Source organism: Strigops habroptila, chromosome 4 (genome assembly GCF_004027225.2).
Source record: "Strigops habroptila isolate Jane chromosome 4, bStrHab1.2.pri, whole genome shotgun sequence".
Lineage (NCBI taxonomy): Eukaryota > Metazoa > Chordata > Aves > Psittaciformes > Psittacidae > Strigops > Strigops habroptila.
In genome coordinates this window covers 75125676-75153302 of record NC_046358.1, presented here as the reverse complement: position 1 = coordinate 75153302, position 27627 = coordinate 75125676, and the positions used below count along the sequence as shown (strand labels likewise).

General features: G+C 45.3%; 4 protein-coding genes across 11 annotated transcripts in view; 2 read left to right on the top strand and 2 right to left on the bottom strand.

The window, feature by feature from the left end:
- The window catches only part of LOC115606465 (inactive rhomboid protein 1), a 125491-nt gene extending 118318 nt beyond the window's left edge, over positions 1-7173 (top strand). For all 3 annotated transcript variants that reach the window (XM_030482399.1, XM_030482400.1, XM_030482401.1), the window contains 9 exons: positions 381-455; positions 1018-1179; positions 1286-1386; positions 2121-2184; positions 2635-2729; positions 3717-3792; positions 4270-4370; positions 4643-4796; positions 5598-7173. In XM_030482399.1, coding sequence (XP_030338259.1) covers positions 381-455; positions 1018-1179; positions 1286-1386; positions 2121-2184; positions 2635-2729; positions 3717-3792; positions 4270-4370; positions 4643-4796; positions 5598-6017 — 1248 coding nt within the window. In that variant the 3' untranslated portion in view covers positions 6018-7173. The remainder of the gene's footprint in view (positions 1-380; positions 456-1017; positions 1180-1285; positions 1387-2120; positions 2185-2634; positions 2730-3716; positions 3793-4269; positions 4371-4642; positions 4797-5597) is intronic.
- Positions 6475-10128, bottom strand: SNRNP25 (small nuclear ribonucleoprotein U11/U12 subunit 25). 3 transcript variants are annotated; one of them, XR_003990910.1, is made up of 7 exons: positions 9603-10128; positions 9426-9516; positions 9242-9347; positions 9083-9157; positions 8882-8977; positions 8032-8094; positions 6476-6683 (listed from the first exon to the last, which is right to left on the bottom strand). XR_003990910.1 is itself a non-coding variant. In XM_030482422.1 (6 exons), the coding sequence occupies exons 1-5, from the start codon at positions 9720-9722 to the stop codon at positions 8040-8042; spliced, it is 447 nt and encodes a 148-aa protein (XP_030338282.1). In that variant the 5' UTR covers positions 9723-9873; the 3' UTR covers positions 6475-6683; positions 8032-8039. The 3 variants fall into 3 exon arrangements, 2 of the variants coding, with proteins under 2 accessions (XP_030338282.1, XP_030338281.1); XM_030482422.1 differs by lacking the exon at positions 8882-8977 and having other exon boundaries at positions 6475-6683; positions 9603-9873; XM_030482421.1 differs by lacking the exon at positions 8882-8977 and having other exon boundaries at positions 6476-7257; positions 9603-9873.
- Positions 9219-10365, top strand: POLR3K (RNA polymerase III subunit K). The gene is made up of 3 exons (XM_030482427.1): positions 9219-9873; positions 9963-10050; positions 10128-10365. Exons 1-3 carry the CDS (start codon positions 9763-9765, stop codon positions 10253-10255), a joined length of 327 nt encoding a protein of 108 aa, XP_030338287.1. The 5' UTR covers positions 9219-9762; the 3' UTR covers positions 10256-10365.
- A 401-nt stretch (positions 10366-10766) lies between these two features.
- The window catches only part of GTF3C1 (general transcription factor IIIC subunit 1), a 41456-nt gene continuing 24595 nt past the window's right edge, over positions 10767-27627 (bottom strand). For 3 of the 4 annotated variants that reach the window (XM_030482387.1, XM_030482388.1, XM_030482390.1), the window contains 15 exons: positions 27314-27499; positions 26598-26755; positions 26314-26456; positions 26038-26119; positions 24696-24808; positions 23139-23201; positions 22506-22599; positions 21426-21598; positions 20491-20775; positions 18219-18472; positions 16472-16758; positions 15333-15978; positions 13666-13705; positions 12713-12905; positions 10767-11148 (listed from right to left, as the gene is read on the bottom strand). In XM_030482387.1, coding sequence (XP_030338247.1) covers positions 10927-11148; positions 12713-12905; positions 13666-13705; positions 15333-15978; positions 16472-16758; positions 18219-18472; positions 20491-20775; positions 21426-21598; positions 22506-22599; positions 23139-23201; positions 24696-24808; positions 26038-26119; positions 26314-26456; positions 26598-26755; positions 27314-27499 — 2939 coding nt within the window. In that variant the 3' untranslated portion in view covers positions 10767-10926. The remainder of the gene's footprint in view (positions 11149-12712; positions 12906-13665; positions 13706-15332; positions 15979-16471; positions 16759-18218; positions 18473-20490; positions 20776-21425; positions 21599-22505; positions 22600-23138; positions 23202-24695; positions 24809-26037; positions 26120-26313; positions 26457-26597; positions 26756-27313; positions 27500-27627) is intronic. The other variant, XM_030482389.1, reaches the window with a different exon arrangement.

Here is a 27627-nt window from a genome sequence, read left to right as displayed (position 1 = left end):
AGCTTCTCACCTACGTATCTGACAGCTTTCAGAGCACAGCCACCAGCACTTGGGCCTATGCTACCGACAGGTCCTGCTTATGCTTCTGAGCTGTGAAGCTTTTTGCAGGCTCTCAAGCCACTCCCAGGGCTCCAGGCCCTGCGATTTCTTGAAGTAGCCAGAGATAGACATTTTAAATGAAATCTTAAGATGAAGATGCCTGTCCCTCATGGGGTTTTATCTCTGATCCTGCAAAAGACCAGTTTGAGAAAACCGTGTGCCCAGTCCGTGACTGTAAGGATTTCTGTTAATCGTGGGTGCTGTTTCCACCAGCCTCTGCTGCCTGTCCTGCTGCCCCTGTGTGCAGGAGCTCATGGGGCTCTCACTTTCTCTCCTTGCAGGTCTTACGGAACAGAGGGGTTTATGAAAATGTCAAATACGTTCAGCAGGAAAACTTCTGGATCGGCCCCAGCTCAGTGAGTGCCATTGCCTGGAACTGCTGGTGGGCTGATGGGGGACTGCGTGCTGCAGCTGTGCCACTCCAGGGACTGGAGATGGATGCTAGCTAGTTGGACTTCCCATGGGGCCCTGCTGTCACTGGCAGGGTGCAGCGGTGCTTCCAGCCCCAACCACCTGCAGAATGGGTTACCTGAAGGCTGGGCCTTGGCACTCCTGCTTTGTACCCTGTTCCTGCAAAGCCAAGCATGGGCTAGAGAAAATGCAGTTGTATGGTGCGTGGCAGCTTTCTGATACCATTCCCTCTGGGAAAGGCTGTCATGTCCCACAGTTTCCCTGCCCAGCCACAGCACTGGCCTTTCTGAGGCCACGGACAAGGAAATCCCTGAACTTTTGTTCTGGGCTTGCCTTTTTCAAAGTGAATACTGAGAGTATGCCTGATGTTGGGCTTCGTCATGCAGGACTTATCTCTGGTCTCTTGAGTCCTGATAGGGGTTACCCCTTGCAGTTCCCTCAGTCTGCTCTGCCCCAGGCAATCATTGCCTGCCCCTTGGCTGAGCTGAGTGTTTCCATCTCTGCCAGGAGGCCCTGATCCACCTAGGGGCCAAGTTCTCACCTTGCATGAGGCAGGACCAGCAAGTGCACAGCTTCATCAGCGCCAAGCGGGAGAAGGAGAAGCACTCTGCTTGCTGTGTGCGGAATGACAAGTCAGGCTGTGTGCAGACCTCGGAGGAGGAGTGCTCGGTGAGTGTGGTGGCTCTTTTGTGTTGTCCCTGCAGGCTCAGGGCCACTTCTGTTGATGCCTCTCCCACCCTGGGCTACATGGTGACAGCTCTCCTCTCTCCTGCAGTCCACACTGGCCGTGTGGGTGAAGTGGCCCCATCACCCCAGCACACCAATGTTGGCAGGAAACAAGAGGCAATTTGGGTCTGTTTGTCATCAGGACCCCAGGTAGGTCCTGCCTAGCCCAGCTGCCATCCTGTGGGGGACAAGGCTGCTGTGACAGTACAGTCAGAGGCATGAAGTCCCATACCAGTTGATTGCTGGATGGGATGGCAGCTGCTCTGGAGACCAAGGGACATGTCAGTGATGTCCCTAGTTGCCCCAACAGCTTCAGGGAAGGCCAAGACAGAGCATAGTATTTCTGCTCACCCCTAATCTCCATTGCTGTTGGCTGCCGGCCTGCACAGTGGCCTGTTGTGAGATATGGGTGCTTTTCTCATCCCTCTGCCCCTCCTCACCTACTCCCCACACAAGCTTCCTTCTTGGGGTACAGCAGTCACTTTCCCAGCACACCTCTGCCCCAGAGCCCTGCCAGCTGTTGGGTGCCATGGCACACCTTTATCCTCCGTCACCATGGGCTTATGTAGAGCTGAGACCAGCTGCATGCCCCACTTTGGGATTGTGTCCACCTGGGAAGGGGCCGGTGAGTTCTGGGCAGCTGTGTGCTCCCAGATGGCTACCTTTGTGCTGGAGCCATGATCTCTGCTTGCTGGAAGGAGGCTGCAGCTTTGATCAGCACAGCCTTGGCTGATGTGTTGTAGCATGTTACCAGCCCCTTGCCAGGGACAAAGGGGAGCTGTGGGACTGCAGCGTGGTGGCAGGGACAGTGTGGTGGTTCCCAGGGGGATCTGGTGCTGGGGAAAGTTATTTCTCAGGCTGATGTCTGCTTTGTGTTGCTGCAGGGTGTGTGAGCAGCCAGCCTCGATGGAGCCGCATGAGTGGCCAGATGACATCACCAAATGGCCGGTGAGCATTGCTGGTGGCACGGAGCCTGTTTGGGCAGCTGGAATGTGGCATTTGCATCCCGCTGTGCAGAGCCACAGCTGTGTTAGTGGAAGGGCAGTCTCTGGTGCAGCCTCCTGCTTGTTGTCACAGACACCAGATCAGGGCAGCCATAGCTTTTTCTAGCCAAGGCTCAAAGCTCTCCAATAACTAAAGTTCCCCTGTGCCAGCTAAAGCCCTGGGCCCTGCCAGGGTAACAGAGTGATGGAGACCAGCTCAGCCTCAGGGCTGGTTTTTGTCCTTGACAGAGAGGAGGTGTCGATTGTGGCTTGGGCAGATGGAGTGTCAGGCACTATCCTGCTGTCGTAGGGAAGCCTCAGGAAGACTGGCTTCTTCCCAGGGGGCTGTGTAGACTTTACCCAGGCAGCAAGCAAAGCCCTGGCTGCCTAACTGCAGCCTGTTGTCATTTTGCAGATCTGCACAAAAAACAGTGCTGGGAATTACACCAACCACCTTCACATGGACTGCGTGATTACAGGCCGGCCCTGCTGCATTGGGACCAAAGGAAGGTAATGAGTTTTGCCTGTATGGAGAGGGGCTGGGTGTTGGGGTGAGACAAAGGACTGTAGATAGAGTCCTTTTTGGGTTGTAGATACAGCCATTTGTCCTCCTTGGCCTTTCCCCGTGCAGGGAGGTTAGGAACCCTGTTAGGAAGGGGAGTTGGATAGGGAGCCATGACAGGTCTCCCAGACAGAGAAGGGCTCTGGGATGAGCAGGAGATTACAGCCAGCCTTAGTCTTCAGTGAGACTTCTCACTCAACTGGTCCTGCAGTTTGGAGGGACTCAGATCCCAAGGGATTAAATACTTCTGCTGGGGAGTTCTGTGCTTTTTCTTGGAAATGGCCATCTTGGTCCCAATAGGCTACATTGGCTCCAGCGTGGAGTCCCTGAGTACTTGGGGTATGTCAGGAAACAATCTGCTGTGGTTTGCCAGGGAGGAAGATACTGTTCTTCCTCACGTCGCTTCTCAGCTTGAGTAGTTACCCAGTGCTTTGTCTGGCCTGGCTTTCCCTGCTAGGGAGAAAAATCAGTGCTGCCCCAAGAAGTTTCTCTCTCCCTGAAGATCATGACCAGGACACTCTTGGCCTAGCTCTCGCTTTCCACTCTGTCAGTTATGGAGGTACAAGACTGACAAAGCCCCAGAGACACAGCTTACCCAAGTTCTGGTGGCTCTTTCTTGGCTGAAAATAGCTCAGTTTTAGCACCTGTTTTGGAGCCCTTGTATGCAGGGCATTAGACTGTGAAGGTGACTCAGGCTTGCCTGTGGGAGAGAAGCAAGAGGGGTATATCAGGAGTTGCAGTGGGCTCAAATGGGAACGTGTTAGTGCATCTGCTACAGCACAGTAAAGGGCAGCTGAAGGCATCAGTTCTCGTGGGCAGACGTGGGCTGAGACAATGGGGATTGGGTCATCTGGGAGGGCACAGGATGGTCTGTTGTACCTTCCATGTGTGCGATTTTTGGTTTTCCTTCTTTTGATTACTTGTGCCTCCTCCAGGTGTGAAATAACCTCCCGGGAGTATTGTGAATTTATGCGTGGCTATTTCCATGAGGAGGCAACACTCTGCTCTCAGGTAAGTGCAGAGCTGGGGGGTTGTCTGGCTGCCCTTTTCCCTCGTTTTCCCCTTAGTGGCTTGGCAAAATCTAGGGGCAACTGTGCTGCAGTGTAGGTGGGAGTCCTGTGTCCTGTCCCACTTGGAGTCTGGGGGAAGTTGATGATCCAGACTGTAGTGGCAGAGCTGGCTGCATCTGTCCCTCTTTGGAGAGCAGTTTAGGATTTGGGCTGAAGCAGTGGCAGAGTCGAATCCTCCTGCTCCATTGGTAAGCAAATGCAATGTCTCAGTTATGCATATGTTGGGGTAAAGAATAAGGGCATAAAGCTGCCACAGAGAATGCATGGGATCACGTGTAACTTGGTGTTGGAGACAAAGATAGGCTTGATACAGCAGTGGGAGGAGAGCCCCTTGTTCAGAACTAACTGAAGTCTCTGCACTGGCCTTGGTAAAGAGCCGTGCTCGTTGGCGGACATCACAACCCCACTTCTGCCCTAGGTGCACTGCATGGATGACGTCTGTGGGCTCCTCCCTTTCCTAAATCCAGAAGTCCCTGACCAGTTCTACCGCCTCTGGCTCTCACTTTTCCTCCATGCTGGGTAAGCATAGGTGTAAAACTTGCACTCTCTGGGTGAGGGAACCCTGACCACTGGGATTGTTATGAGGCTTGTTCTGGTAGTCCCTTCTCTGGGAGACGGGGGGCGCTGAGCTGCTGTCCCTGCTGAGGTTTACCATGCATGTTTGCTGGGAGGGATATTAGAGGTGTGGGTGAGGCCAGACCAGGAGCTCTCAGCAAGGCTTGGCAAAGAACACAAGCACAGGGGTGACTTCAGTGTCTGCTGCTTCAGCTCCTGTACTCTGAACTTGGCAGGATCCTGCACTGTCTGGTTTCAGTCTGTTTCCAAATGACGATCCTGCGGGACCTAGAGAAGCTGGCAGGATGGCATCGCATCTCTATCATCTACCTTCTCAGTGGCATCACTGGGAACCTTGCCAGTGCAATATTTCTACCCTACAGAGCAGAGGTGGGTCTCCTGGAGACTAGGGTCCTGGTAACTTACCATGAACACAAGCCTTCTGTACATGCCTGTGCCTCTCTACCAGAGGCAGAGACACCAGAGCTGGGCTCATCTCTGCAGCACATGCCTTGTGCATCTATCTGCTGGACAGTAATACCCCCAGAGTACCTGGGTGTTCCAAGTGACTGGCCCAGTCTGACCACAGTAAGAAGGCTGCCTCTCGTAATGAGTGGGGGGTTTGTCCAACCACAGGGTAAGAGAGGGCCCTGGCAGGCTGGGAATTGAGAGCTGTAGCTAGTGCCAGAGACCCTCCACGTGTGAGTGGCAGGCAGGAGAGGGGCAAGGAGCAGAGCTCACCTTTCCCACAGACTGTCCAGGACTGTCCCTGTCCACATGCTGCAGCTGGAGAAGTCTGATTTGAGTCTCTGGCTTCAGAAGACTGTGTGGCAGGACCCAGAGGACTATCTTCCAGGTCCTTTGATAAGGAAAAATGCATGGTGGTGGTGGGGGGGGAGTCAGGAGATTGCCCTCAAGGACTTCTCCCTTCTGGTGACTTGAACCAGACCTGTCCTCCTTCAGTAGAAAGTCTGTTCTGGTGCCTGCTGGCCTCACACTTACCTTGATCCCAAATCAAACCTGGCCCTTTTATAACAGGTTCGGGGAGAAAGGATAAAGTAGCAGACTGCAGCATCTCTGTCCCCAGCAACTGTGAGCAAGGAGTTGAATAACTATAATGCCTGGGGCTGGCTGCAGAAGCCAGGCAGATGGCATGTGCCTGATGTTACCTTTAATGCTCTTCTTCTGCAGGTTGGCCCTGCAGGATCCCAATTTGGGATTCTGGCCTGCCTCTTTGTGGAGCTCTTCCAGAGTTGGCAAATCCTGGCACGCCCATGGAGGGCTTTCTTCAAGCTGCTGGCTGTGGTGCTCTTTCTTTTTGCATTTGGCCTCCTGCCTTGGATTGACAATTTTGCTCACATTTCAGGATTTATCAGTGGTTTCTTCCTCTCCTTTGCCTTCCTGCCCTACATTAGCTTTGGGAAGTTTGATTTATATAGGAAGCGATGCCAAATTATAGTTTTCCAGCTCATCTTCATTGCACTCTTCTCAGGACTCGTGATTCTGTTCTATTTCTACCCCATCAAGTGCGAGTGGTGTGAGTTCCTCACCTGTATACCATTCACAGACAAATTCTGCGAGAAATATGACCTGGATGCACAGCTCCACTGAAAGGCAAAGGCTGGCTTCTCGAGCAGGCACTGGAGATGGATGTCTTTGCGTTTGCTGTGCCAGTTCCATGTGGACAAAGCCTCTAATCCAATGACACTTCTAACCCTGCCCGTGGTTAATTTAAACTGTCTCCTTAGCACTTGGCAGGCATGTTTTTGCCTTATCTCAGAAGACTCTGAAAACGGAACATTTGTGCCTTGTTCAATTGTATTGAACCTTTTCTGCTGCCATTATTTTTATTACACTAGTTTCAATACTACATTTTTAACCAGAGTTGTTTACTACTGCTAAGGTGGTGATTAAATGGTAAGGTAGCGTTTTAGCTACTGTTAATTGTTCTGCATAGTCTGTGGCTATGTTTGTTACTTTATCTCACCTGTGCTGTTTCATGTACCACTAGAATCAATCCTTTCTAGCATCCCACAAATCTGCAGCTGGAAATAAGAGCCTTAAAAGCCTCAGAAAAAAAAGAGAGTCTCTTTAATCACTGCAAGTGCACTCCACTTACAGCTCAGAGGCAGACATTTCAAATAGCAACTGCAAAAAACCATGTGAGAATGTCCATTTCAACTGGAGTTTGTTTCTCTTTGACATGATACCACCTTTCTCCTCCAGGATAGTGCCGGATCCCCACGCTGCTCTTGATAGGGCTGGATTCTCTGCACTCTGTGTTAGAGAAAGAAAATATCTGGCAGTGACAATAGTTTCTGCATGCTGGGCTCTCTTATCACCACACCACCAGTGAGGTGGATCAGCCAGTGACATAGGTGACTGCTGGGCACAGGCACCATGCGGCAGATGGCTTCTGTTACACATTTTATTACACTGGATGTTGCAAATGTGGCAGTGTTGAAAGAAGAAAAAAGGTTACTGTGGTCACAAAAGCAACAGTTTCTAACCCAGGTACCTGGAGCCACAAAACAAAAACCCAAGCATTTGGAAAAGCTGCTCTTGCCACTGCTCTTCAGACACTGTGACTGTGTTTTCAGATGTGGAGGGGAAGCACAGATAATTTTAAAATAACTAAGCTTGAGTCTTGGCCACATCTTGTGTTTGTGTGCACAACTTTATAAAATAGCAGCATAATGCCAGAATCATGTCTGTATAGATTACAAACAGGTAAAAATACATGCTACTAGTGCTTCCTGTTCTTAAATGCTTCAGTTGCACAGAAATATGACCAGAAGTATCATGGTGTGTCCTGTCTTCTGAGAACAATGACTTGGTTGAACTCAAGTTTCTATAAACCAGAAAATAGAGAAACTGGGAGTCAAAACCTACAGCATCTGTAAGCTGACATCCCTCTTCCCAATTCCTTATAGCTTGAAGTAATTGAGAAAAATGGCTCAAGATAGATACACTCACGATGGAACAGCAAAGAACATGCTCTGGTTGCTTGCTGCATTTGTTTATGTGCACCCATGGGACATTTCTGTTAGTTACACATCCTCTGAACGGTACAGGAGCACTCAAGAGCAGGGTGGGAGAACAGTTATGTGGGTGAGAGCCTGAGGCACACGGAAGGACCCAGATGACCCGGGTGATGGCAATTGCCTGTAGCAATGTAGGGATGAGTTAGCCCCCAGCCACCTTCCTGACAGTGATTTCCAGACATTCAAGAAGCCTAAAAGCAAGGTCCTAGAAGCAATCAAAACAGCAAAGGAACACTGCATTCAATGAGTCCCAAGACATGGTGGGAGCAGATTCAGAGTCTAAACATAAAGTAGGGGTAGAGATACACCACTGCCAGCACCAAGATATTGCTGCTGCTGCATGTTAACTGAAGTAGCTGAATTGTCATTGTCTGGCCGGAGAGAGGCATGCACAACACACACAACCAGGATATGGAAACAGACCACAGACAGGGTGCAAGCCTAACGCAGACACAGGTCTTCAGAAATGCCCTGCTATGTAGCAAAGAGCAGCAACACTGGCTGCTCTGAGCTGGTACACTAAGGCCTGGGGAAGAGGAAGATGAAGAAGTGGTAGCTCTTAAGGGATATTCAGGACTTACCTGACAGGTTACTTTCGAAGCTTCTTTATGAAGCTGACCTCATCCCGGTTTCTGATGCCATACCTGAAGGAGAGTTATGCTGTTATGTGCCAGTTTCCCAGGAACCACAACCTTTGAAAGCCTATAGCCTCCTCTTGCCCAGGACAGGATGGACTCTTAACATCCGTGCTATGCTCTAATGCAGGACAATTTCTCACTTGTGTATGTAGAACATGCTGTCAGCACTAAGGATCTGATCATCTGCCTTTCTAACTGAAACAACTCCTTAAATGAATGTCTACTGCCCATGGCTCAGTCTTCTGAGGACAGCTTTGACTAGGGCCATCTTTTTAAATTTTTAATACTTCAGACAAGCTTGTGCAGCTGGTCTGCACGCCGGCTGGCATACCCAGCACTGCTGTATGCAGCAGCCAGAGTGCTCAGAAGCACCTCCTGCCTCTTTGCCCTGAGAACCGGCATGGAAACATGGGAGTCATTTGGAAGTGTTGTTACCAGATTGTCTCTGTAGCTGAGCAGGTCCAGAGCACAACACTCTTTGCCTGGCATTCTTCCATCCTGCTCCCTACCTTTTACCTCAGCAGCTCTGCCTAGCCCTCTTTGAGGGTGTCTGAGCGCTGTTGTCCAGGGTTCCTTCCATTCTGGGTCCCCTCCACAATATAATGTGACCTGACACCATCCTCTGCTGAGTAGCTGCTCCCCAAGTGCTCCCAGTTTCCCTAGAGCTGAACTAACGTGCTTTGTGCACAGGACACCATCCCTGGCCTTCTCTGTGTTCTACTCTTAAGTATATTGGTGTGATTTGAATTGGAGGAACACACTTGGCACAGGAGGGCTGTGGCTGAGGAGCTACCTGAGACCTTCCTGTCCTGCAGATGGTCTGTCAGGGCATGGCCTGTCCCACCTCTGTGTGCAGTGCTGGTCCTGTCCTCCAGTTCAAGTGCAGGAGCTATCGGAGCAAAGGCACAAAGTCCCAAGTCACCCCTGCCCGTGCAGATGCTGCGTGTGCTCCAGCAATGACCCTCCAGCCCCCAGGAGAAACTGGATTACTCACTCTCGCAGCTTCTTTCTGTCATCTGCCAGCTTCTCCCCGCCGTAGGTTAAGTGGTACGTCCTCCATATGTACTTCCTAAAGGAAAAACGCTTAGGGGGCGCGGCAGGAGCCGCTGGCCATGGGGAAGTGCTGCAGGGCCGGACCCTGCGCCCGGCTCACCAGCTGAGGTGCTGCACGCCGCCCTGCCGTGCCTGCCGCAGCTGGACGTGCCGCCGCAGCGCCTTCTTTAGGTCCAGCACCGAGGCGTTCTGCACCACCACCACCGCTGGCGAGGGGGAAAGAGCGCGTCAGCTCCCCGGCCCGCGGCCCCGGCCCGCTCCCGCCCCCCGGCCCCGGCACGCACGCATGGTCTCGCCGTCCGCCTTGCAGACGCGCACCGTCATGGCCTGCCCGTACTCCAGCGCCACCTGCGAGCCGATCTCCTCCGCCGTCACCTGCGGGCGGCACGGCCGCGGCCGGCGAGTGAGGCGGGCCTGACCCTCGCCACCGCCCCCTCTGCCCCCGGCGGCCCCAGCCCTACCTGCGGCGGGAGGTCACAGAGCAGCGGGTCCTGCACCAGGCGCGCCAGCGCCGCCTGGAAGAGCTCCAGCACCTCGGCGTGCGCCAGCTCCTCTTCGGGCTCCGCCGCCGCCGCCGCCATCGTCGCGCCGGAAGGGGCGGTCGGCGCCGCGGAATCGGCGATGCTGCTCTTTTGCCCGGCCTGCGGCAACGTGCTGGTGGCCGAGGAGGGGCCGCGCTGCCACCGCTTCGCCTGCACCACCTGCCCCTACGTGCGCAACGTCACGAGGAAGGTGCCGGGCGGGCAGGGCGCGGGGGGGGGGGGGGGGGGGGGGGGGGCGGGCGCGGGGCCGGGCCCTGACTGACCGGCGGCGTCCCGCAGGTGACGAGCAGGAAGTACCCGCGGCTCAAGGAGGTGGACGATGTGCTGGGCGGCGCCGCGGCCTGGGAGAACGTGGACTCCACCGCAGGTAGGGACGGGACGGGGAGAGGGATGGGGAGGGGGCTGGCCTCACCTCACCTCACGGCGCCGCGCCTCGCCCCGCAGAGCCGTGTCCCAAGTGCGAGCACCCCCGCGCCTACTTCATGCAGATCCAGACGCGCTCGGCCGATGAGCCCATGACCACCTTCTACAAGTGCTGCAACGCGCAGTGCGGGCACCGGTGGCGGGACTGAGGGGCCCGGCCCGCTCCTGCCTCAGGGCGGAGGAAAGCGGCGCAGCGCGGGCCCGCGGGGATGGGGGGAGGAAAGGGGGGAGTCTTCTGCAATAAACATGTCACTGGGTGGAAGGAACTGTGTGCTGTGGTTGCTTTAAAAGTGTCCTCGGTAAAGCTGACACACTGCTGAAAACGACACTGGGGAGGGGTGCAGGGCCCTCACCTCACACAGCACAGTGGTTCTGCTAAAAGCACATAATAAAACTAATGCCACACACACCAAGAAACCAGTGTGTAAAATATAGATAAAGCTTTAGCTTAGTTATCTTACCTGCCTTAGAATAGAGCCAGCTGCCATGCAACAGGACAAAGGCAAAGCAAACGTGAGGTGTTAATGCTGTGGCCTTAGGGGGCAGGGAAAAAGAAAAAGGGGCCTTTGATACCATGTGAAGACACTAAAGCAGAAACTGTGAGCTGCATGCTCTACAAGCAGTTACTGGTAAAAAGAGAAGGTTCTAAAAGTACCTGCATCTTAAGATTAAGCTTTATTCTCATCTTAAATACATTCAGAAGTAAAAAGGATAAATAACTTAATAAAAACATGATGGAGTGCAAATTGTCACATTTAATCTGCACTAACACCCACTCCTACAGGTTAAACCCATTTAACAGGGCTCAGCTTTGCCTCTTTTATACAGGGATAATCTGCACCCATTTATTCCAGTTCACTTCAGAGGGGAACACTCTTCCCAGCCTGAGAGTACAGTCTATCGTAGGCTCATAGTATATTGTTGGTGTTTCGCTCAGTTTGGGATTGTTTAGTTGTTCTTCCATAACTGGCTGAGAAAAGAGTGACACCGGGGATGGCTTTTTCATGTAGAATCGTCTGATGCAGCCAAGAGTTTCCAGACCCTGCAGAAAAATTCACAGCTTTAGCTTGAGCAGGTGTGGTGAAAACAAACGCACTGAATGCTGTTCTACCTACAGTGCTCTGAAAAATGCTGGACAATTTATACAAAATTTATACTAATTTATACTACACGTGGCTTCACTTCACCCCCTCAGGTGAAGTGCCATTCGCCACTGGGGTGGCAAAGATCACAGCACAGCAAAGCAAGTTCCCATAGCTGGATAGATGCTTTCTTACCAATGTCAACACAGTGGCTGACAGCTGGCTTCTGAGACAGAACACGCATTCAAAACCAGATTTCAACATTGAGGACCAGATGCAAATGATTTCAGGCAGTATCAATGTAAATCCCAGACTTTGGAGTCAGTTCTTGCTAATGGGTTAGCATTTATTCCCATAGCACCGCCCAGCAAGGCCATTCATGTGCTCTATTTGCTGAAAACACCTGGTGTGTATTCAGTAATCTTACATAAGTATGCACCTAGATTTACTAATAATTGGTATATTAGAGGTACAAGCTCTGTCTGTGGTTTCAAATCCAGGTTTTACAAAGTTTATTGGTAGAGAGGATAGGTTAGTCCTCCAGTCTGTAAAATGTACAGGTAATTGCTTGATTTTGTGGATTTGAATTAAAATTTTTGAGGAATCTGTACTGCTCTCCCACATGTGCATGCCTCACCACTGTACATTCTACTGCAGTTTTAAACCTGTCCTCTGATCCCAGCTTCCCTCCTGGCAGTGCTGCTCCAGCACAGGCCATACAGACAAGCTGTGCTGGAACACCTGGGAAACAGGATGGTAGTATACACAACTTGCCTTGTTACCAAAAGTACAAGCCTTTGGACAAAAGTGTGGCATACACAGGATGGAAGACTGATTTCCAGCATTAGCTTATGGGAAGGACTGCAATATTACTGCTATGCGTAAGATTTGGAATACTTACAGGAATACAAATAAAGGTTTCGCTTGCAAAATAGTGGTGGTGGCAATCAAACTTCAAGATGTTGGGAAAAGATATGAGCCATTCTAATTTTTCTCTCCCTGTAATGTTTTATAATTGAGGATATGTGCCTCTAAGCAGGTCTGTCAGGACAGAAGGTCTTATTTACAGTGTTGTCTAGCACAGACACATCTCAGTTTGATTCTTACATCAACGATTACTCATCTGAAAGGTATAAGGGAAAAATGAAGCTAAACTCCATGGTGATTAACACTGTATTAAACAGTTCAATTTGGTATTTCCCAGTGACAAGCCACCACTCTTCAGTAACCAACTAGAACTTTAGCTGCATGTACATGATTTCAGAAGCAAGCTCAAAAAAATATTAAAATTTTCAAATTTTAAAATCAGCCATATGGTCATTTCAGTGACAGGTAAAGCAGGTTTCCTTCCCTCATTGTGAACAGTAACTTGCTCTGGTTTTAGTTAATTTAGGAAGGGGAGAGGTTGTTTTTCATGGTTTATTCACAGTCCCATTTTCCTGGGACTTCCAGCAAAGTAGCTGCTGACTCTTCTGTGTGGAAGCTGAACCAGATTGAAGTTCACACAGCTGGTGCTTCACATACCTGCAGTATCTCTAGCACAGCGACAGGCTGCAGTACTCCCATGTAGTGCTGCAGCAGCGTGCCTTCCGTTATGCCTGGTTTTGTCATGATGTGATAGAGCACAGCTTCCATCATCCCTTTACACACAGGTTTATTCAGGTTCCCATCCACAATCCTCCACGGTCTCCCGATGAAGCAGACATTCTCACAGGCCCTGCAAAGGACAATTCAATTTCAGCTCCATCAAGACTTAATTCTTTTCTAGCGACATTTACCATCACCACAATTTCTGCATAAGAGAGATTCTTACTACATCCATTGCCAGTGTTGGCTCACATGCTAGGTGTAAATTCTGCAGCTGCTCTGGGCAGAGACTGGTGCTAAACTACCAGACAGTTCCAGAAACCTGAACTATTTCACATTAAAGTGTCCACTTAAAAGAAGCACTTTTAGCACCATTATACCACCCAATGGTTACCTGGAGTCTTCATGACCAGGAAAGCTTTGTTTGTCACTAGCTCTAACATCCTCCAAAAGTTACCCAAGACCTGCTTCAATTTACAACATGCAGCAACAGTGCTTAGATAGGAAAAAAATTCCTCATTTTTGGCATTTTGGAGTCAAAAGACAGACCCTGCATGAGAACTTACATTTCCCATATTGCAGTTTCTATAGGTCTTTCCTGGGCATGTGGAAGCTCAGACTTTCTGGTACTGTACCTACTTGTAAAGTAAAATTAATTCTGATATTTGGAGCTAGTTATTTCCTTGGAAAAAACATGTATCAAATTTTTTCAGCATGCATATGAGCATGAGTAACAATAACAGGAACAATGGAGGAAGATATGGGATTTCTCCATCATCAATGCTCACTGCGCATTGCAGCATAAAACTAAGGTTTCCAAACCATTTGCTTCCAGATATTATTTTAGTAGTGCTAAGTTCAGTTACTCTGCAGAAGTGTCTGTTACTCACCGGTCCCTGGCTGCCTGGGATACGTCTGTCATAGAACTTCCTGGAAAGAAAGGAACACATTGTTTTTAATTAACCCAAACGCTTTATCTAGTGGAAGGAAAGTAAAAGGTGGCCAAGCGGTAAAATGCAACAGCTTACATTAGAAAATAACACAAACTATGCTGTGTGTTGATCTGGTTGCATGGGGAGCTCTGAGCTTCCACTCGACTGCCTTTACCTGACTGCAGCAGACCCTTTCTTCCCACACCTCTTCTTGCAACTGCATCTGTCTTCTCCAAGCACCCTTTTTGTGGTTCCACTCCCAAATCACAGCAAGAAGTTTTATTCCTAGAAGTCTGATGACATGGCTGAATAACAGGTAATTCTATCGACTGAAAGAACTGAGTTTCACACAAGGCCCTGTGCAGGGTCTCAGCTTGCTGCGCTCACTTAGGCTTGTCTAACTTCATGCTCCTGGTAATCCTATGGAAGTTGAGCAGAAGTCCAAGCACCTGTGGACTTGAGAATGCAAACTCAGGACTTCAGCAGGGTTCAGATTCAAAGTGGAGGTTGTCTCTGCAACTTCCAGTATGCATTATGTCATGGGCTTTAATTACACAATTACTTAACATACTTCTACCACACCCAGAGGCAAACAACTTTGGCTTAAGCGTATGTAAACCTTTCAGCTGGCCTTCACCATTAAGACCAGTCAGAACTCTATGCTTGATAATATAACTATTGATAATATGATAATATTGATAGTATAACTATTGATATAGTTATATCATGATATAATGTGATAACTATTTCTTCCCTCCTGAGTTACAAACAAGTAGAGGGAGTTAAATCCAAAGCAATATGTTAGCAGTTTCATGTTAAGAACTGCTGAAGTCTACACAGTTTAGACAGCTCTGGGTCTGTTTGCTGCAGGAAGGCTCCAATTAAACAATACCAGGCTTTAAGAGGCTAGGGATCAGTCTGCACTGATTTTCAGTCTGCATCTCTAAACATGGGTAATGGCAGGTCTTGGCAAAATACCACACAAGCAGTTAGCTTGTGATTCAATCTGAAATCAGAGCTGATAAAAACAACAACAAAATAAAATCCCAAACAACCTACTTAATGTAGAGCTTGGCAAGAACTACTAGCTATTAAAAAAGAAAACTGGCAGTAAAAAGGAAATTAAAATGAAGTCAAATTGGGTTACAAACGAGGCTATTAATCTTCTCACTGGCATGTGCTGCTTTCTGGTGAATGGTTTAATGACTTTACTACATTTCAGTCATGGGCATTCTAGTTAAACGTACACCAGTGGTGCTGTGTTTTCTAGATTTAGAGATGTCTAGCCTTTGGACTGAAGGCAGACTTGAGAAACTTCAGATTCATGTATGTTTTTGGAGAAGAGTAAGACATAAGAAAAGAGTTTTATAGGAAAACACATTTCTGGACTAGTCATGAACATTCCAGCAATAGGCATAGGATGGAATCTTTGATGTATTTGAAACCTCCAGGACCTTCCAGATTAAGTTGTGTTATGTCTCTGACTGTGAATAATGACAACCTCTCTCTCTCTGGTATAGCTTCATAAAGAATCTAGTATTTGGTTATAAAATGGAGCTACCTGTTTGGGATCAACTGATGATGAGCTAGTCTTTATTTCTTGGATGTAGAGAGCTCCTACATACCTTTAGAGACTCCTGGGTTCTCCTGTAAGTAGGAAAGATCATCATCCTGCTCACTGGCTGATTGTTCAAGGCTAGGAATCTGCTTGTTGTGCTCAGTGCTGAGCTCATCATTCTCTACTTCCAGTTTTTTGTCCTCAGAACAAGATTTATCTTGTTCCTTGTAAGTATCCACATTTGTAGCACGTGGAGCACGCACTGGGTGTTCAGCTAGGTGTTCTGTCTCCCCTCCCAGGGAGCCTGGTTCTTCATCCACCGTTGTAGCAGAATCAGTAACACCTGCATCAAAGTTATTTTTATCTGCACTTTTCAAACCACTCTGTGAACCCTGGCAGAGTTGATTGCCATCTGCAAGGACATCCTTTTGAGTCTTAAATCTCTTTCTTGGCGGTTCTTCATCATTGACAGATGGTGTGTCTTTTCCCAGCTGCTCCTCCTCTCTCAAACATTCTTCTCCGTTTTTTGGTTCCAGTGGCAGGCAGTCCTGTTGTACATCTGGGAGAGTGGCATCTGTACCTTGCTGATCAGAATCATCTGGTTTATTCTTCAGACATATTGAATGTAATAGCCATGGCTTGGCAAATACTATTGCAACCAGTCTTACAGTATGGCCTCCTACTTCTAAAACTTGCTGCATTTCAATAAGGTCCTATAAAAACAAACAAACAAAAACACCACCACAAAAATTATCTCAGGAGCTTTCAATGGTAAATGTCATCTTTAACTGGCAGCAAAGAAAGAGGAAGAGTTTAGCAGAATATTCAATTTTCTGTCCTGCTGCACTGAAGTTGAAAAGATGTTTTACTCCTTAAACTCTTCTGAAATTGCAGCACAAGACATTTTTGTTCAGCTTAAATTAAGTTAAAATGTAACTGCGAAAGAGTATTTTGCTTCCAAAGGTGAAGGTTGGTACCTCTAGGTTTCTAAAACCATTCATTCTTATATTTGAGTAAATGCTGCTTTAATTTTTGGCCTTCCTAACTTTGAGGTGAGATTGCTATCAGGTATGTGATCTCTTGCCCAATATAAATAGCTTTGTTCAATTTATACTTGCTTCCTACATCTTGGAAGATTGTGCTATTTGAGGGGAATACTAAGCATCCAAGTATTAATGTATGGAAAGCAGCTGGCTGTAAACCCACCTGAATGTACTGCTCCAAGCTCCTGGTGCGTTCAGGTTCTACCTCTTCATAGCTGCAGAAACATTTGCTCAGCTCAACTTTGCAAATTCCAAAGTGGGAAGTTGCCTCTATTGCATTACGGATCTCCATAACAGCAGCTACATCTCTGGGATTGTAGCCATAACGATCTGTACACTCATGAAGAAAATGATCAACCTCATAATCCTCTTCTTGGATGTTTATCAGCCTGGTAAAAGTTTCAGGGAGGCAGGAAACTCCCACAACCATGTTATCAAGCAGAGAAGAAACTGCAAAGCAAATAAAGCCCCAAGTATATAAGCTGTGAAGCAGCTGTTACTACACAGTACACTACAGAAAGATAAATATCTGAGACAGATTAGAGGTGTTCTAGACTAATCCAATTAAAAACAGAGCTCAGTTTTCCATCTTCACTGCTGCAGTTTCTTTTTTTTCTTTCTGCCTTACATACTCGTCTCTGAAAAGGCCTGCAGAAGAGCAGCAAGCTGGTTTACAAGGGCTTACCCTCAGACCAATATGAAATATTGCTGAAAGACAGCGTAGACTTACTTGTATTCTCTCTAACACTGGGTCAGTTTAATGAGGGAATCATCTCCTTTTTTTCTTGAAGAAGACGCAGTGAAAAGTCTAGGGCAAGGAAAGGCTATGGAGGACCCTATGAATCAAAAAATTGGGAGCAGATCCATGGCAGAAAGCTATTGGCCAAATATGGTTAAAAACTACAAGCTGACAATGTCTCAGTAAAATCAGTATAACAAAGCATTTCTGTGTGTGGAGACAGGTCCACCACTGCACAAACCTGCCCCCACTGTGCACAGTATTCAGAAACTGAAGCAGCATAACACCTTTTTCCAGTCCTAGATGACTAGCGGGTAGCTTTGGCACTGTTCTTACCTGCTCCCCTCCCTTTCATCTGCAGGCTGTCTTTGCATCATGCCTTTGGGACACACATGTGACAGCTGTGCTTCTTTGACAGCCAAGTTAAACTGAGAACAACTGTAATGAGCTGTCAGCTCAATAGACCTGGAGGGCATGTGTGGTAGCAGAGATACGAAAAAGAATCGCTATTTTACCTCTACTGCAACAGCAACAGGCAAGGACAGCACTAGACCTTCCAACCAAAGAGCTAAACAAGTAAAGGCTTTCCTGGATACATTTGCATTAGAGCTGAAAGGAAGATGCTCTTTGAGAAGGGGAGTGCTGATAAATTGCAAATATTCAAGCTCTAACTATGATCAAGATGTTTAAAGTACTGTAGGGAAAAGGCCAGAGATTGGACACCACTATTTCAGAGAGTTGCATGAGACAAGTAAATGTGAATTTCCATTCAAAGAGCTCTGAAAGGTTTTCTTTTCTCTTTATAGAAGGGAAAGCCTGGGTGTGACATAATATGTCACACAATTCTGCAACTATTTTAAGTTGCAGAAGGGACTGAAAAAATCTTCTGGAGAAGGGATAACACAGTAGAGGACAGACGTCTTCTTTGGATTAATAGTTTCACTCAACATGAAATACAGGCAAGGACTTGTTACCAAGAAAAGGTGCTTCTAGAAGTCAACTACCTGTTTTAGGTCAGGAGAGAAAGCATTACAAGGCAAACTGCATGTGTAATGAAAAACAAAACGTTCCTCTTAAGAGGTTTTGTTCAAATCAGTTCCTCAGCTGAGGAGTTTACTGTCTTTTCTGCTCAAACCCACTTCTGTGCAAGTCAGGTCAAACAGAAACTAACCTGGAGAGCTGAGTCTTCCCGGAACTGGTGTACATCGCAGTTTAACCTTCACCTGGCAGGAATTGACCACAATATTGTCACTGGGACTCAGATTGCGTGTGCTGACAATTCCAGGGGCATAGTAGCCTCTCATCAGTAAGTAATTGGTATGAGATGCTTGACGAGCTTTTACTTCAATTCGCCGTTTGCCACCAGAGGTGTCGTCTAAGTCATCATCATCGTCATCATCATCGTCAAGTCCTTCTTTTCCCAAACTACGGCAAAGAGATGTTTTGTTTGTTTGTTGCTTTTTTAATTCCAAAATAAGAAAGTGACTCATTACCCTGAGCAGAGCAAGAACACCTGCTGTTCTGCATGCTGGTTTGTAGTTATGAGCAGCTGTGGGTATGTCCATAGCAGCCTGATTTAAAGTGCTGAGAACAAGCAACTACAGGAAAAAAAAAAAAAATACACTAAAGGTCCCTGGAAAAGGAAACTCTCTCTTTTTTTTGCAAACATGTTGAAAATATTTCAGCTTACAGTGCTGAACCTCTTGGGTTCAGCAGACACTTCATCAGGAGAAAACATCTATCAGAACACAAAGGCTGAGACTATAAGAGATACTGCAGCATAGGGCAGACAGTGTTCATTTTTAGGGGAGAAAGGAAGAAAGAATTACAGACCAAAGACTTCAGTGACTTTAAAAAAGAAAGGGAAAAAAAACAACCAACCAAAAGACTAATACAGACAAACTGTAGACAGCCTCAACATAAAGAGAGAATAGTAGCAGCAGCCAGGATAGATTTCCCAGAAGCAAACCAACACTATTTGTTTTCAGGACGTGACAAAAGCCATTATGGATAAAGGTGAAGGCTCTGAACAACCTGATCTAATGCTGAAGTTGCCTCTGTTTTAAACAAGTTATGAGAGAGACAACCAACGGTTCCTTCTAACCTTTTCCAAGATGAGTTAGACCTTAAAACATACTTAAAACCAAAAGGGAACACACAATGTAGAACAAATAGTTTAGAAAAAAAACAATGGACTCAGATGCCTGTTACTCAGAAATGGGACTACTCCAGGGTTCAGTGTATTTTTGCTAATGAGCTCAGTGATAAAATAGCTCAGTAATTCTGCATAGGATAACCTAACTGCAGAGACTTCAAGTGTATCAGAAGATAGGATTTGCATTCAGAACACTTCCAACAAAGTGGAGAAATGGTCTGGAAAAGAGCAGGAAGCAATTTTGTACAGACAAATGCATGTTATTAATATTATAGCACTATGCACCTGTCCCACACTAAGAGGAAGCAATTACCTAGATAAAGGAAAAGAAACTTGTTAGAGTGAATCACAGGAATCATAAGCTGGGGTTTTTTTTTTTCTTTCTTTGTTTGGGGTTTTTTGTTTGGCAAGACCATGGCCATTCATCATCGTGGAATGTGTTATGAGGCATATCACCTATATAACATGATATAATGGACAGACCTGCCAGCAAGAACATGTCATTTGTTTTTTGACATCACAGTTCAGTGCAGAGGAAAATAATGAGAAAGAGATCTGCATAACATGAATAACATACAAAAAATAAAAGTAAAGGAACTGAGACTGCTTATTTTAAAGAACAGCATATTATGGGAGGAGGACTATGATAACAATTTCAAATAGGTAATAAGCTGCTCTAAAGAGAAAGAGAATAAAGTATTTTTCATGTATATATAAAACAGGAAGCAACAGGTTAAACTACAGCAAAATATTTTAGTTGCACTCTAAGAAAACACAGAATGACTGTAAGAATAACTATTCATAGGGTTAGACTGCCTAGGGAGAGAGTTTCCACTTCAGTGGTATGCAATTACTGGAGGCTTTAGGAAAAAATAATATATATCTCAAAGAAGAGACAAAGCATAGAACGAGTATTGTGGAGACAGGTTTCACTGATAAAGCTGAAGCCTTGTTACTAATTCTTCTTAGTTGTTGAAATGGGAAGGTACAATGTTGATGAAAACGCGCATCTAACACACACTGCTCTCCTTTCCACATTAGCTCTGGTGGCAATGAAGTGCCTAGCAATTTAAATGTCACATATGTGAAGACAAATGCATTCCAAGGCTGTAATGACAGACACTTACTGAAATGCCATTAAGTCTTCAGAATGCTTCCTCAGAAATAAAAATCTAAACAATATCACAGTAAAACATGCCACAATACTGTGCAGAAAATGCTTTTATCTGTCCAATTCCATTCAAGTTACCTCCAAACCATATTTGCTAATAGAAGTAACAGTGTTTACCTTTTTATCACTTCATTTTCCACCATAGTGCTGTCCACCACAACAATCTGCTCTGGAATTCTCACATTCACAGATACAAGTCCCAGGGAAAATAAGGAAAGCATCGCCACACACTGGCCACCAGGCCCATCCATAGGAAATGCTATCATGTCTTCTGATGCCTCGTTTTCTTGGTCTTTAAATGAGAAGTTATCTGGCTGGTCTGATTTTTCAGCATCCTTGAGCTTCTCAAGAAACTGAAAGGACTCTGTACAAATTGTGCTGGGAAACCGCCACGTGAACACTCTGGACAGAAAGACAAATTCAGTGAAGCACAGATCCTTCACAATCTGTTCTCACTGTATATGAATTTTAGACCCATGGCAATATACAGCAGCCAAATGGTTGAATTTCCATGCTAGAGATGGTGACTAAGTACCTCCTACATCTACTTTCAGTGTCTTTTTGCTAGTTCCAGAACATTAGGTATTTAAGGTCAAGTACTGTATAGCAAATATAAAGCAAAGATGTCATCTTCTGCTTAAGCAGTGAACACATTTACAGTTAAACTCTCCTCCCCCCCCCTCCTGACATCCAGGTACAGTGCAGCACAAAGTAACTGGAGAGGAAAAGCTAGCAACCATCAGAATGACAAGAGTGCTAAAGAAATCTTTCCACCACATCTATGTCTTTGGTGCTACCTCTCCCATCCTCTGCATGTGTTTGTAAAGGCTTGCCTAGCAAACTTGGTTCTATTCCCTGTACAGCCCTAATTGCTAACCAAATAAAGGGCTAAAACACATACATAGATGTTATCTTTATCTTTTCAGCTTCAGCTGTGACGGTCAGGTTCATTTCTCTAGGTACTTCATGTGTATTGTCTCCTCCCTGCCCAGCATGCCTAGGCAGATTCTTGTATTTGCTCAAACATAAAGAGTAACCTTTTTGACACCCACCTATAGTAACTCTGAGACAGCTGGTAGGACATGGGTACAAAAGGCAAAGCCCGGCTCTTCTTTGGTCCCAGCGTGTGGTTTACTCGACGGCGGTTCACCAAGCTTCTCTTCTGACACTCCAGGAAAGCCTTCACAAGAATGTCGTCCCGGTACTCCCGGTACAGACGAAATGTCTGCAAAACCCCCCATTCAATGCAGAAGGCAGTGTTAGCTCCGAGTTCATTGTCACACTCACCTACTTGAGGGTTACATTAGGTAAATGAATATGAAGCTACAAGCCAGAATGTAAATGATGCATATAAATTTACTTAACTACACTATTCTATTCCTTTTATGGGCTTCCAGGCCTTCCACAGTAAATGCCAATTAAATTATCTAAATACTACAGAACACCTGATATTCAAAATGGGATCAGGCTCCCGCTAGAATTATATATGTAAATAATGCTCATCTGCACCACATTTTGGTAGATTCTAGCCTCCATTCTTGCCTGCTGATGAGATATTAAACTCCCTTTGAACTTCTATATATTTTTTTTAAGTGCCTCATAGATTTTATATTTTTGTGGTCCCAGCACTGAAGGAAAGGCTCCCAACACCAGTGTCAGCTGGATACTATAACTGTCTTTATGCTATCTTCTCCAGAGCATAATTTCAACTGCCTAAGTGGGCACTAAATCATGATACAGTTTGACCCAATGGAAGGGATATGGAGTTTATTTCATATATTTTGTGGAGATTGCTTCAATCTCACATCTTGCAATCTTATCCTCAGAGAGAAGAGCAACATACTGAAAACCTGCCTAGAATATATAATTTCCTAAAAGCAGAAGAGGATAATTCCCACAGAACAGATCCAAATGTTTCTGGGTTTCTTTTCTCACATTTGAAAAAGGCATATAACAAGGTGAAACTTTTTAGGGTTGTATGATGACATACAGACATGGCACTTAGAGACATGGTTTAGTGGTGGACTTGGCAGTGTTAGGTTTACAGTTGGTCTCAATGATGTTAAAGGTCTTTTCCAACTTAAAGGATTCTATGATTCTATGACCAGTAAAGTCTGGTCCAGATACTGTACCTGAAATGACTGACAAGACTTCATCTGGTTATCTGAGAGTGCCAATGTGCTCTGAATCAGGTTCTGTAGCACTAGAAAATGAATATCATAGACACTGAAAGAAAAAAGAAGGAAGGAGAAAAAGAAGTTTACTCATGGTGATTTTGAGCATGAGGCAGAGAACTATTGAACTAGCACAAAAAATGTACAAACAATCACCCTGCTTCTGAAATAGATGTCACTATAGCTGAGGATCATTCACTTAAAGGACCCTGTTACATTTTCCCTGTTACATCTTCCACCCTGAATTTCTGGATCAGTTCAGAGTTCTCTCTCCTCCTCTAAGGTACAGCACCTACACAGAAAACATACACTGTTGTCCTAATGATAACAGACCACCATTTTGAGAAGGTCATTGTTGCTGTCATTTCATTCATCAAATCTATAATCTATGTCAGAGGTCCCTAAAGCCTCGTGAAAGTATTTTTCTGTTCATAAATTTATACACTGCAATGAACAGATGAAAGCCACACTGAATCAGAAAACTATATATATATATATATATATATATATATATATATGACTTTAACAGATGTGAGGGCTGACATGTCCTTGCAGTCCTAAATGGGAAAAAATGGTGCTACTGCAACTCACCTGCTTAGACTATCCTCTTTTGTGTTTTGAGTTGTGTCTTCTCCAATTGCCAAAACTCGAAATCTAGTTAAGGGAAGGGAAAGGAAAACACTGAAACAAAAGCAACATTCTGTGATTTTATATCAACTGTGTAACCAAGAGACTGACAAGTGCAGCTGCTAATACAGCAAGTGTTGAAACAGCGTAGGGGCACTATCTGCTCCAGCAGCCCTCCGCACAAGTGTCAAAAATTAAAATAACCAACCAGATCAATCTCCTTCACTCCTCTAAAATATCTGTTGACAAGGAGATACAACACATGGACAGGAGACTGTATGGAACTGTATAGATTTACTATTCTATTGAGGTTTGGGTCTTCCATCGGCAGCACTTTTGCTGTAACATACAGCTCTTCCCAAAGTAAGAAAATGTACAAAGGTGCTAAATTTGTTATCATAAAATGGTGTGAGACCCAAATTTTCACACTTCTCTCCAAGTGTTATTCATCATGAAAAAGCTTGACAATCTGGGCTGGAGAATGCTATAGAAAGCTGAGAGCTCTTTGGTATCAACAGTTTTAGCAGCACTGAGATGGTTTAGCTGAGCAACCAGCTACAAACTGTCATGTAAAACGAGGCCAGTTAATATAGAAAACAGTAAAGGGAAATCTTCTATTTCATGGGGCTTTGAGCAACCTGGTCTAGTGGAAGGTAACCCTGCCCATGGCAGGGGTGTTGGCACTAGATGATTATCCTGGGTTCAGCTGTAACAGTAATTTATCTTCTTAGTAGCTGGTGCAGTGCTGTGTTTCCGACTTTAGTCTGGGAACAGTGCTGATAACACACCGATGTTTTTAGTTGTTGCTAAGTAGTGTTTACTCCAATCAAGGACTTTCTCAGTCTCATGCTCTGCCAGGGAGGAGGGGAAGCCGGGAGGAAGCAGAGACAGGACACCTGACCCAAACTGGCCAAAGGGGTATTCCATACCACAGTACATCATGCCCAGTGTAGAAACTGGGGGGAGTTACCCGGAAGGCCCAGATCGCTGCTTGGGTCAGGCTGGGTATCGGTCGGTGGGTGGTGAGCAATTGCATTCTCTCCCCTTGTTATTTCCCTTATCATTCTTATCATTGGTGGTAGCAGTAGTGGTTTTGTATTATACCTTAGTTACTGGACTGCTCTTATCTCAACCCGTGGGACTTACATTCTTTCGATTCTCTTCCCCATCCCTCTGGGAGTCAGGGGGAAGAAGGGGGGAGTAAGCAAGCGGCTGCATGGTTCTGAGTTACGGGCTGGGCTTAAACCATGACAATGATTCTTAAGGTCCCTTCCAACCCAAACCATTCTATGATCCTATGATTAAAATGTATCTGAGTAGCAACATCTCTAATAGCAAAGTTGAGGACTTGACAATTTATGAAAATCTGACATTGTGAATTTCTGGTTTAAAAGTCTTATTCAGCAAAACAGGAATGGTTTAAAATAAAAAAGTTTATGCAAATAACTAAAAATCAGTTATATGTATTTAGGAAGTATGGATTTGGAGGAAACATTGCTTCTTGTATTTACTGAAACTTACCTAGAAAAGAGCTCCTGCAAAGTATCAGGAATCTCAAGTTTGGGATTCCCCAGAGTTGAACTGAATTTCTCTTTCAGTCTTTCCACAAATTCTTTAAACTCCTTTGCACAAACCTTAGAAAAGACGAGATACAAATGTTATCAGCCTCAATTTCTTAGAATGGGAACAGACCCTCTACTTTTAAAGTATTCATGGAAAATTCTAGTAGAAATAACCGGTTTTGAATTACCATGTCAGAAACTGTACAACAGATGAGTGAATGCATCAAAAAAGCTCTGTGGAGGTCGTGTTAGCTGATTCACTTAACAGTTGCAGGTTCTGTCTGTAATCATGCTCACAACTACAAGCAACCCACCATAAACATATGTTCTAAAAACAATTATACTGAGTTAAGAGCATAAGATCTCTTGGTAGGTCTTTGTTTAAGCTTCTGCTTAAGTCTTTTTTTTCTCTTTATAACCTTCAGGCTTTATTGCATTCTCCATTAAGTCTTTTTGTACAATCATGGCTTAGAGGACACCTGTTACACAAGAGGAATGGTCCTGTCTCTCTGGAAACAAGTCTTTATTTGCGTCCAAAGACAGACCTTGGGGATGGGGACACATGCTTGTATTTTAGTGATGTCTCATCGGTGAGCAACTACTCTTAATTTAAACAGACACAAGTCTAGTAACAGAATTGACTGGGGTTTGCTGACAATATGAATTGTCATTCCTGGATAAAAACAAATAAAGTCTTGCTGTGACATAGTCCCAGTTCAGGAAAATGTCTTGAAATTCAGAATGGAATTGTTTGCACTGAAAGTGTAAACAACTTTTCAATTTTAAATTGTGGTTGTTTTAAGCCATAAAAAGCTCAAAATTTAAATAAAATCTTTTGACTGATCGAATCAGCACTTCTCTCATTAAATTTGCTTACCTTCCTGCGCTCATCCACAGAAGCTAAGGCAGTATTTCGATATGCAACCAGAATAAAAAATGAGAAATCACAGAGCAAAAATGCTTTCTTGCTCAGATAACAAGGAAGCCGAGAGCATGAAAAAACCCCCAAAACCCAATCAATGCATACAGATGCTCAGTCATGAATGTTTATAAACAAGCACACTGAAAAACATTTTTGTTGCACAGCAGTGCTGTTTATGTGCCTTTGGAAAACTGCCTGTGTCCACTTTACTCCCCAGCCAGCAATGATGATGCATTTTTATAATGATGCTATTTTTAAAATAGCTAAGGGTACAAGGGAGAGATAAGAGATGAAATCACAGCAATTGAAACAGTGCAAGCACTCAGTAATCCAAACAGCGTAAAGTACTCTATGACCTTTTAGAATACTTCTCTCCTACCTGTGGATCTTCATAATTATTTTCTCTATTCATGAAATCTTCAATGAGGGCTTTATCTTGGTAAACCTCAGCAAGGCAAACTCTGCAACAGATACAATGGAAGGTGTTGTACATAATTGAAATTTTCCCAATTCAGTACAGATTTGATAGCACTAGGGTGCAAAAAAAGTTGATATTTTTGAGTCACATGAAACAAGACAAAAACACAGGAGGACCATATCCCTTCACTTAAGTTCAGCAGAATTTAGCCTAGAACATAGACAGAAACCTTCTTACTTGTAATTGAGATAGGTCTGGGGATTCCTGACAATATAACGAGCTCTTCGTCCAACAGAATGAGAAGTCTTATCGAGGGACTCCTCAAAGCTGGCATGCATGATATCCCGAACGACTTGCCATGGCACAAAGGGCCCTTTTACCTGTGTGAAGAACAAACGTGTTTGGAGTTAAACTTCAGCTTTTATGTTCACAAATGATGGTTAGAATCAGGATGAATTCCAAGGACTGATGAAATGTGTGTTCGGTATGCAGGACCACCATTTAATGGGTCTATTAAATACCTTTGCATTTAGCACATGACTAGCAATTCGGCACAGCATGAGCAGACTGTCTTCTTGCACTGTCCAGGTGACACGCAGACGTGTCATTCTCAGCAGGGCACTCTGGTCAGCTTCATCATGGTAGCGGAGTCTTTTGCTTTTTTCTACCGAATCCTCTGCTAACAAATCAGAGGGGAAAAATAAAAGACCGTTATCTCAGCATTATATATTCTGATTAATTCAAACTCCTGTCACAGCTGGTATCAGCACCAACTGGAGTTTGTTAAGAATGAAAGACAAAAGCAGAGAAGGAAGTAGCAGTTCAGAAAGTAAAATGCATTAATACCCCTCCCAGGAAAAACATCACTTTAGTTAGCAAACTGACAACCTAGAGCATCATACCATGAAGAACCTTTAAACCAGCTACCAAAAGCTGATGGTGAATTGCAATGAGTTGATCTGGTGCAGACACAATTGGAATTTCTTTAGTTTGTACAGTTCAGTAGTGCAATCATCATTCACCCACAGGTAACAGTCACAGCACTGCTGTTTTTCTCCAGAGCTAGTGTACAGCCCCAGGATGTCTCAACCTCTTCATTGAAAGAGGCAACCCAAAGAGATGGCCAGTAAGTTCCCATTTCCCATACCACATGGCAGTCACATCAGCTTTTCCAAAGCAACTTACAGCAGGCCTATGCATTAAAAAGAATGCTTCTTTTTCCTGATGTGTTACTTACCTTTCTTTTTCCTCTTTGTCTTCTTTCCAGTATCTTTCCGAAGCCTCTTCCTCTTTTGGCTTTTTCCACCTCTCACTCGTTTGGTTCGATCCTGGGCTGGTTCTTTACTTATTTCAATATTTTCATCTTTCTGGACAAGTGGCTCAGATCCCACCTTTGCTTCTCCCAAAATACTAATTTTGTTACCTAAAATGACATATGTTTTCAGTAGTAAATTTGCTTTACAGCAATTACAGTCTATAATACTAAGGTATAAAGAGCAAATGCCAATGTTTCGGTATATTAAAACACCCATGCCCTCTCAGACTTGCCCT

What these genes read in the sequence shown, in the direction of transcription:
- SNRNP25 (XM_030482422.1), bottom strand. Translation starts at nt 9,722, where the DNA reads ATGGCGGCGGCGGCGGCGGAGCCCGAAGAGGAGCTGGCGCACGCCGAG. An exon ending in GGCGGACGGCGAGACCATGC is followed by an intron (nt 9,348 to 9,425) that starts GTGCGTGCCGGG and finishes CCCCCTCGCCAG; the next exon opens with CGGTGGTGGTGGTGCAGAAC. An exon ending in GACAGAAAGAAGCTGCGAGA is followed by an intron (nt 8,095 to 9,082) that starts GTGAGTAATCCA and finishes ACTCTCCTTCAG; the next exon opens with GTATGGCATCAGAAACCGGG.
- POLR3K (XM_030482427.1), top strand. Translation starts at nt 9,763, where the DNA reads ATGCTGCTCTTTTGCCCGGCCTGCGGCAACGTGCTGGTGGCCGAGGAG. An exon ending in TGCGCAACGTCACGAGGAAG is followed by an intron (nt 9,874 to 9,962) that starts GTGCCGGGCGGG and finishes GGCGTCCCGCAG; the next exon opens with GTGACGAGCAGGAAGTACCC. An exon ending in GAACGTGGACTCCACCGCAG is followed by an intron (nt 10,051 to 10,127) that starts GTAGGGACGGGA and finishes CTCGCCCCGCAG; the next exon opens with AGCCGTGTCCCAAGTGCGAG.